At 40.5% G+C, this 9653-nt stretch overlaps 1 protein-coding gene across 1 annotated transcript; it reads right to left on the bottom strand.

The window, feature by feature from the left end:
• Positions 1-444: 444 nt before the first annotated feature.
• Positions 445-9279, bottom strand: KIAA1586 (KIAA1586 ortholog). The gene is given in 15 exon segments (XM_059400197.1): positions 445-581; positions 584-1018; positions 1235-1258; positions 1261-1315; positions 1317-1495; positions 1498-1582; positions 1585-1678; positions 1680-1712; positions 1932-2392; positions 2395-2504; positions 3190-3463; positions 3465-3653; positions 3656-3736; positions 8640-8723; positions 9253-9279. Coding segments are annotated over 15 exon segments (2268 nt in total).
• Positions 9280-9653: the final 374 nt, after the last annotated feature.

Consider the following 9653-nt stretch of genomic DNA (forward strand, 5'->3'; position numbering starts at 1 on the left):
TATATTTAATTAAGTAAGAAATTCACTTAGTCCTGGTGAGCTCAAGTGCTTAATAGCCACAGATATATTAGCACATACAGAAGTGATTGATAGCCAAAAGGCTTGCGATTTTTATTCCATTTTTCATTTATTTTATATAATTTCCAGGGTTTTGAACTTATCTGGGTTGTTACTCTTGCATTCTTTCTAAAAGTAAGGCAGCAGAAATGGAAATGGTTGGATGTTCTGTACAGGACACCCTATAATATACATCATGGCCTACTCTAGTAGACATGGGCCAATCTCTTAAAAAAAACTATATAGTTCCTAAAAACAATCAACTTTATCTCTTTGGAAAATGCTTTTTAAATGTGTCAATGAATGTTTAACAATGGGGTTTCAAAAAAAATTTTTTAAGGTGTGTAGCACACAATTTACAAATGATAAAAACACATATAATACCCTTTATTGTAAGTTCCATATAGCCAACTGATTCTCATAGAAGGCTTTTGTTGATTTTTGCCTAACTCTTGTGTCTGTAGCCAATCTGTGGTTACAGTTTGACCAGGACTTTACAAATGGAGTTGCGTCGCAATCTGCAATTTCCCCAATAAATTTATTGTCATTAGATCTGATATGTGATCTATTGTTAAACTATTTCTCACCCTTGTACAAATTATGTTCATGAAATTGAAACCTCTTTCAGCTTCAACATTATTGATGGCAATAGTATTAACTATCTTTTTAGCTATTTGTGTAGTTGTAGGAATTGAAACACTATTAGATTTTATATTATTTACAAATTCCCAAAAATCATTCAAATCAATTTCTTATTTTAAAATTTCACATAGATGAAATAATTTTTTTTCACCAGCTATCCATGGTGAAGTCATTTCTTCATAAGGCCACGTAGAGTGTTCTAGCAAGTCAAAATAATTAAAAATACTTTCATCATGGTTTCTGTCAGTTATGAGATGTAAATGCATGTGTTCAATTATGTTTTCTAGTAACATATACTTAGAAAGAGCATTAAATTTATATATATATATTTTTTTTTTCAAAGATTTTATTTATTTATTAGACAGAGATTACAAATAGGCAGAGAGGCAGTCAGAGAAGAGGAAACAGGCTCCCTGCTGAGCAGAGAGCCAGATGTGGGGCTCAATCCCAGAACCATGAGATCATGACCTGAGCCGAAGGCAGAGGCTTTAACCCACTGAGCCACCCAGGTACCCCTATTTTTACTATTTACTATTATTTTTACTAAATGGAATATCTTAAACTTATCTGACTTAATCAAACCTTCAATCTGAGACTCATGCTTTCCAGTACCAATATTTAAAAATTTCCAAGGCTCTTATGGTACGTTTGATCAATTTTTGTGCTTTCTGAATGTTTGTTGATCTGGACTGTAATGCAGTTGAAAGTAGTGAAAATTCTTGAAGAATGTCAATCATTAAAGCAAGGTCTTGCAAAAAATGAATGTTAGCTAATCTCTTTGCCAAACCAGAGTAAAATTAGAAAAATGCATATATAATACAGGATATGCATGCCATACAGCAGTAGCAGCTTATAAACCACATGCTACCCATCTTGGTCCCAGCTAATTTTAATTACCCAGCTAATTTTAATAATTTCAATTTCAAGATCTTTAGCTACATTTTCTAAAAGCTTTAGATTTTTTTTAGAATGGTGATGTGGCATAAATTTTATCAAGAAGTAGTTTAAAATGATAGTTGTTTTTTTGTTTTTTTTTTTTTTTAAAGATTTTATTTATTTATTTGACAGAGAGAAATCACAAGTAGACTGAGAGGCAGGCAGAGAGAGAGAGAGGGAAGCAGACTCCCTGCTGAGCAGAAAGCCCGATGCGGGACTCGATCCCAGGACCCTGAGATCATGACCTGAGCCGAAGGCAGCGGCTTAACCCACTGAGCCACCCAGGCGCCCAAAATGATAGTTGTTTTATTTCAGATATTGTATCATCAATTGACAACTGAAATCGATAGTTTAAACAATTCCAAGTAATGATTTTAGGAAAATTTTCCAACAATTTTGTAGCTACTTCAGACTTTCTTCCCAGAATTGTATTAGCACCATCAGAACAAAATGCAACTAGATTTGCTTTCAAATTTTCATTAGTAAACCCACGATCATTTAAAGATATTGTACTGAAAATACATGCTGCTGCAGATGACACCAATTCTTTTAAAGCAACAAATAACATAACTGGTGTGGGAGCCAACTGAACTGTGCACTGGAGATAAACCACTAGAGTGCTTTTCTTCGAAACTGTAGATGCCTCATCAATTATGATGCAGATTTTGGCATTCTCTTCTATAATATTCTTAAATATCTTCATTTTCATTTCTTTTCCAATATGTTCTGCTATTCTTGTTGCACTATATCATGTATTTATAAACAGCTGACCTCTCCATTTTTCTCTTGTAATTCTATTGCCCCCTCAATATCAGATAAAGGTCTATTGTGTTTTACTAAACTGTAAACAGTATTGAAACTTTTACAGTAGCATTGATGAAGTTCTAGAACCTAGGTGAGGTTCGGTGGGCTGAGGTCCGGAGCCGATGACCAAGAAAGAATTCTTGAGACATCTTTGGTGCAAAATGGTGGTTTATTAAAGCACGGGGACAGGACCCGTGGGCAGGAAGAGCTGCTGCCCCGGGTTGTGAGGGTAGGCATGTTATATACCTTGCGGTTGGGGGAAGGGGAGGGGAAGAGATGGGAGGTTTCAACAGAGTCTTCACATGTTAGGGAGGGCCTACAAGGTGCGGGGGGTGGGGGGGGGCTTGCCCTTATGGCTTCATCAATGTCTCTTAGGTCAGGCATTAACATCAAGATAGTTGGGAGATTCTTGGTGGGGTGTTATGATCCTGCTATCATTTACATTCCCTTCTACCTCAGCCTCCTCCAGTTTATGGTGGGGAGGGAGACATTAGGGCTTCAGGAACTGAGAGTTATTTGCCTCTGGAAATTTGTGCTATTGATAACCTCCCTGTTTAGGTCTCTAGGACATCTGTAGAGCAAGGGAGATTCCTGTTCTGCAGGATTGCGATCCCTGCAAGTTAACTATTTATCGTTTTATGGCAGTCAGGGGTGCCTGAGGAATGCTACACATATGGAGGGGAGCGGGTGAAGAGGGGGTGCAAGGCTCCAGCTTTTGCTCTGTCCTCAGCCAGCCTCCTCCTCCCTCATCAGCATCAGTATTTTTATTATTTTGTTTATGCACTAAATCAGAATTTGAGTCATTAATTGATTCCTTTAACAAATCCTGAATTTTACCATGGGCTTTAGAAACATCGTTTTCCCTAATTTTTTTCTGCAGAGAAGCCTGTCTAGTAGTTTTATTACTGCGAGTAGGGGTTACTCAATATGCAATCTATTCCTTAGACACATGGACATGCTTTTCTGCTTTTGATCCCAAATGCCGAACGATTGAACAATCCTTACATCCTAATTTACGTTCTTTTAATTTCAATCCATTTGTACTGTTCTGTAAACTTAAATGCTTGTTTTTCATTCAAACAATATGGAAGCACAAGATTATCTGTTTCTTCCTTTGATGAATATGATGGATTTTCCTCAATGATTGGTTGTTCAACATATTTGAAATCTGATTCCTTCGACTTAGACAATCCACAATGATTTTTGCTATTATTATTTCCTTGTCTGTTTTCACCTTCTTCACATTTAAAAAATGCAAAAAATCTCCCTGTCGTTTTGGCATTTTAGGGAACAGAATCTGAAAAAAAATACAAGTAAAGTTCTTGAGAACACTTTAAGGATTAATGCAAAAATTTGTTAATGATTTCTTTACAAAATTTTAGAAATAAATTTTGAATTAAAATACTTACACTGCGGGCACCTGGGTGGCCCAGTGGGTTAAAACCTCTGCCTTCCGCTCAGGTCATAATCTCAGGGTCCTGGGATCAAGCCCCACATCAGACTCTCTGCTCAGCAGGAGCCTGCTTCCTCCTCTCTCTCTGCCTGCCTCTCCACCTATTTGTGATCCCTGTCTGTCCAAAAACAAAACAAAACAAAACAAAACTTAAATAAATAAATAAAAAATAAAAGACTTACCCTGATTTTCAATTTGTACCTGTAACTTCAATATGACTTGCTATTTGGTGAAAAATCCACTATCAGTTTTTTTTAAGTTTTTAAATTTTTTTAGTAATTTCTACACTCAATGTGGGGTTTGAATTCATGACGCTGAAATAAAAGCTGGATGCTCCTCCTGAGTGAGTTAGCCAGGTGAACGTTTTTAAAATTTTATAGCCAATGTCATGAAATCTGACTATGAATGTTTGATTAACATCCAAGTGAACAGAGAAGTTGCTCATATGATTTACAACTGAGTATAGTTCCAATGTGAAAAGTGGTTAATAGTTTCATTTAACAAGAAGAAAAGTGAAAAGATGAAGATGTATACCAAAACTCTACTCACTTATCACTGACATCATCTTTGTTGAAACAAGGAAGAGTTTTCAAGTATTACAAGGTTTTCTCAATTGTTCACATAGCACACAGTCCAGCAATTTAGAGATGTATCATATTTTTAGGCTTAATCTGCATTAACATTTTAACCACCACTTTCTTAAGTTTAGATAATCAGTAAATAATAAATCAAGCCCTGATTTGTAGTTTGACATTTACCTTGGTATAAATACTCCAATCATGTTGCGGGAGCATGCTGTTATATAGTATTTCTACCACTCAGATACAATAGGTATAAATAATCTCAAATTAAGATATGATGAGTTTTGAGTATTTACTACCTTAAATGTAACAACTTATTTCCTTGTAACTTTATATACTTCAAATTTTAAAATATACTTTAATTTTTAACAATGGTTATGTTTAACAATTCCACCCACAAAACTCCTGAAAATCTTACAATCAGTTCTTGCAAGCCAGTTCAATCAGTTCTTGCAAACCACCTCCAACACTCTTTGCACTTAATGACAGAACTGAAAAACCACAAATATACTTACATTGCTAGGACAGGTGCTAAGCTCTTCATTATCACCACAGACCAGAACAATGTATTCAAGAACATGTTTTGATGGTTCTTCCTAAAAAGGAAATGAGCAAATTTACAAGTCATGAAAACCATTCAAACCAAACTTGCATTTACAATCAGGAGGTTTTGTTGTCAGAATTTGCAAGACTTCCTCTGTTGAGTCTTGCAGGTGGCACAGAATAATCAGAAACAGAAGCAGCACAGGAGCAGATTTCAGAGTAGATGAGTAAGTAATGATGACAAAACCCAAAGAGAAACTAAATCTACATAGAGGAATAAAGCCATGTTGATTCCTTTTCCATTTCCTGTGGAAATGGAAAATAGTACAGGGATTGTATTAAAAAGACACATCACGGTACTATATTCTTTAACTGGCTATCGATTATTTTTTAGATATCTAAACTCAAAATCACAGAGTTCTTGAATAGCTCTGCTTTATCCTCCATATCCTTATACAAGCAAACATCAAGCCCTGACTTTTTCAATTCTTTCTTTACATATATACTACCTATAGAATACACCAAGCCCTAAATACCTGGGTCAAAACCCTAAAATTTTATTCTATAGGTAAATGAACCAGTCAACAGTGCTAAGATGCAAACAGTATTAAAGCTGTGGTTCAAGATTAGGAAAGTATGAAGTGTGGGAAGCCTAATAACGAGATAATCCGACAATAGTAATGTAGTACTAAAATAAAAGGCTAGAAGGACAGTAAACTCTTCTATATGTATATTACAATAAAATTTATAATAAAAGGGCTCCTTTTGTACTTACAAATTTTTATCATTCTTTTAGCATACTGTGTTTAGCTACACACATGCGTATATGCATATGGCAAAACTCATTATAGCACAGGATGCTGTGCTATAATGTAGACTGAAGGCTGGAAAGAGATTTATAGGAAGACTCAGGAATCCATAATAGAGTATGTAAAGTAGTAACTTTTGTATCTGAAGAACCCTGAAGCAGAGGACTGTACCCAGGAGCATTTCATCTTTAACTGATGGTACTATTAAAAAAACAAGAGAAATAAGCATATCCTAGTGGAGCCCAGCAGAGGATAGGGTTATAAAGGTAAGTAAATTCTGTTTCTGAGTATATTCTAAAACTGAATTAAATTATCACTGTTCTTTTCCTGTGGAACAATTTAAAGGCAATGGTGGAGGGGGCACCTGGCTGACTCAGTCATAGGAGCCTGACTAATTTATTTTACTGTATGTCCTGCTGAAGCGAGCATGGACTCTTGAGCTCCTGGTTGTGGGTCTGAGCCCCATGTTGGATATAGAGATTACTTAAAAATAAAATCTTAAAATAAATAAATAAATAAAATAAGGAGTATTTTTACTCTCTTCTTTCTGATACTGAAATTCCACTTAGAGTATACAAGCATACCTCTGAAATATTACAGGTTCGGTTCCAGACTATTACAATAAAGCGACTATCACAATAGAGTCAAATGAATTCTTTGGTTTTCCAGTGCATATAAAAGTTATATTGGGGTGCCTGGGTAGCTCAGTGGGTTAAAGCCTCTGCCTTCAGCTCAGGTCATGCTCCCAGGGTTTGGGATCAAGCCCCGCATCAGGTTCTCTGCTCAGCGGGGAGCCTGCTTCCTCCTCTCTCTCTCTCTGCCTGCCTCTATGCCAAATAAATAAATAAATAAAATCTTTAAAAATAAATAAATAATTAAATTAAATTAAATTAAATTAAGAGAGTTGTAAACCTCAGCTGAAGAAAATCTGGTATGTTAATTCAGTAAGAGTTTATCATGTAATTGTTTATTCCACAGAGTATTTATTTTTCCAATCTCAATCTTGTAGTTTCCCTCTGTTTCTCAAAGGCACATGTTATAACACCCATGTCACTCCTGGTTCTAGTTGCAAAAAATATCAGGTTTGTAATGTCCCATTCAGGGTCGGCTGGGTAGCTCAGTGGGTTAAGCCTCTGCCTTCTGCTCAGATCATGATCTCAGGGTCCTGAAATCGGGGCTCCGCGGGGAGCCTGCTTCCTCCTCTCTCTCTGCCTGCCTCTCTGCCTACTTGTGATCTCTGTCTGTTGAATAAATTAAAATTTAAAAAAAAAAAAAAGTCCCATTCATTTGTTTCTAAACCACAGTCAAGAGGAACCAAAATTATTTTTCCCAAAGACCCATGAAATATTCCTGGCAAATGCTTTTCCGTACCGGAAAAAAAAAAAAAAAAAAAAGCCATGGTAGCTCTTCAATTTCCACAGCTACATCATTACTCTACAACATTACTCTACAACATAGGGATGGCAGAACCAGCACCCAGCCTATCTTGGTACCCCCAAATTTATAAGGTCCCAAGTGTCAAAAAAAAGGGGGGGGGATTACCATATGTATTGTTAATGGGGAAGAATGTCGAGGAAATAGCTTGTAAAGAATTTCCATATGAGGGATGCCTGGGTGACTCAGTGGGTTTAAGCCTCTTCCTTCAGCTTAGTTCATGATCCCAGCATCCTGGGATCCAGCCTGCTCCTCCCCCACCCCCACCTGCCTCTGTGCCGACTTGTGATCTCTCCGTGTCAAATAAATAAATAAAATCTAAAAAAAAAAAAAATACTTTCCATATGACCCTACTGGAACAAGAAACAAGAAACAACATCTTAACACCGCAATGTTTAAAGAGGGGATATTATCTGATTTAGAAAACTGACATTTGGAAAAATGGTTTATCAGGATGCCCTAAACCTACAGCAATTAACAAACAAACATTAAACGGGCACTCATTTAAAGAAAAAATTATACAACTTTGACAGCAGACCTCAACTAACCACTGGTTTGTGTAAGCTTCTGGCTAGCTACCACTTTAAACAGACCCTTTGCAAAACTTGACAGTTTTGGGTGAAAACCATCCCCCAATACATCATGACCCAGTTCCCCTAAACCTACAAAGCATGGCTCACAGAGTCACATGTCCTTTTCTTTGTTCCAAAGTGAAGATTCCTGGGTCCCACCCTCATATTCTGATTCAGCAGGTGTGGTGTGAGGCCCAGAAATCTGCACACTTACACTTCCTAATGCTCAGAGACCACTGTCCCAAAGGGAAGACAGTCTGAAAACCACGCATGTTCCTGGTGTTGCAGGGTCTTCCTTATGAAGGTCAACTCCTGCATTATGCTGTAACGTGGTGATCTCAGAGGTTGGAGAAAGCTTCAAGCTACCTGCCTTCGCGTCACCAAGCTCCGGAAAGCTCACACTTTGAGTGCTTGCAACCCTTCTTGCTTTCTCCCGTCCCTTCCCTCTAACCTGCACGTCGTGTTTCAAAGGACGCTCCTGCCCCGCTTGTTCCAAGCACACTCTTAAGACAGCACGACTTTGCCCACAGGAAGTATAAAGTGGCGCTAATGAAGGCATAAGAAGCCTGATTCCATGTGCAACATGTCCTTTCGGGCACAGTCTTTGTGGTGGCCCCTGCAGGTGCTCGGAGACCCCTCTCGGTCAATTTCCTCATCCTGTGCCATACTCCCCAGGGCCCAGTACCTGCGAGACATCCACGCCCAGCTGCTGAACGAGGGACGGACAGGCGAGGTACCATCATCACAGAACCGCTTACCGCGCATAGGTTGGGATTCTGGGAAACACCCGAATTTCGTTGCTACTTACACTGACAAACTGAATGTCATCCTCATTTTCATCCGTTGTTGCCTCAGATGCCTCAGGCCCCGCTGGAGGGACAGACTCTATCATCTATAAAAATAAGCCAGAACATGCTTATCGACATACGGCCACGTACCTGCAGGAAGAGATTCTTCCCAAAAAGAACGAAGAAGGAAGAGCTCCGTAAGACAGACAGCAAGCTCTCGAGGAAACCGAACGGAGCACAACTGCATGCAAACCCCACCAACAACAGGACTCGATGGATGGAGTCGGGCTCTGCCTCTGCAGACGTGGAGCCATCCACAGGGAGGGACGCCGAAAACGACTTACCAGCCCCTGCGAATTCCCCAAATCTCCTCGAGGAGGAGGGAGGCACGCACACCGCCCAGGAGCGAGCCTGTCTCAAAATGTCGCTCTCGCGGCCCGAGCAGCGACCACGGGGACCTCCGTGGCCGGCGCACAGGGCCGGGGGCGGCCGGGCGGCCATTGTTACTGCTGGTTCCCCGCTCAGACCCGCACCAGGCCCGAACGCAGAGCTCGGCCCGAGACGCGGACACTGTCGGCCCGCCGGGGCGGCCACCGCCGCGCACCAGGCCTCACTCTCAGCAAAACACAAAGCCCTTCCCTCCGACCCCGGGTCTCCCATTTCTCCGACGGCCCCGGGTCTCCCATTTCTCCGACGGCCTAACTGACAGCACCACCGCTCCTGCGGTCCCCGCCGCCGCCGGCGCCGCCACGACTTCCCTTCCCGCCCAGCACCGCTTCGCGCCGCCGGGACCCGCTGGTCACGTGAGCGCCGACGCCGCCGACGCCGCGGGCGGAGAGAGGTGCGAAACCGCTTCAAGAGGAGGAGCGACCGGCTCTGGGCCGCTATCCCCCGGAGCCTCTGTCTCGCAGTCCCGGCCTGCCTTCCCCGGGCCGCGCGGGAAGCCGGGAGTTGTAGTTCTGGTCGCGCCCGAGACTGTCCCGCATCTAATTGAAGAGTGGAAAGGGACCCTCAGCGGCGGCGCTTGCGGTCTT

This window comes from Mustela nigripes, chromosome 5 (assembly GCF_022355385.1).
Source record: "Mustela nigripes isolate SB6536 chromosome 5, MUSNIG.SB6536, whole genome shotgun sequence".
Taxonomy (NCBI): domain Eukaryota; kingdom Metazoa; phylum Chordata; class Mammalia; order Carnivora; family Mustelidae; genus Mustela; species Mustela nigripes.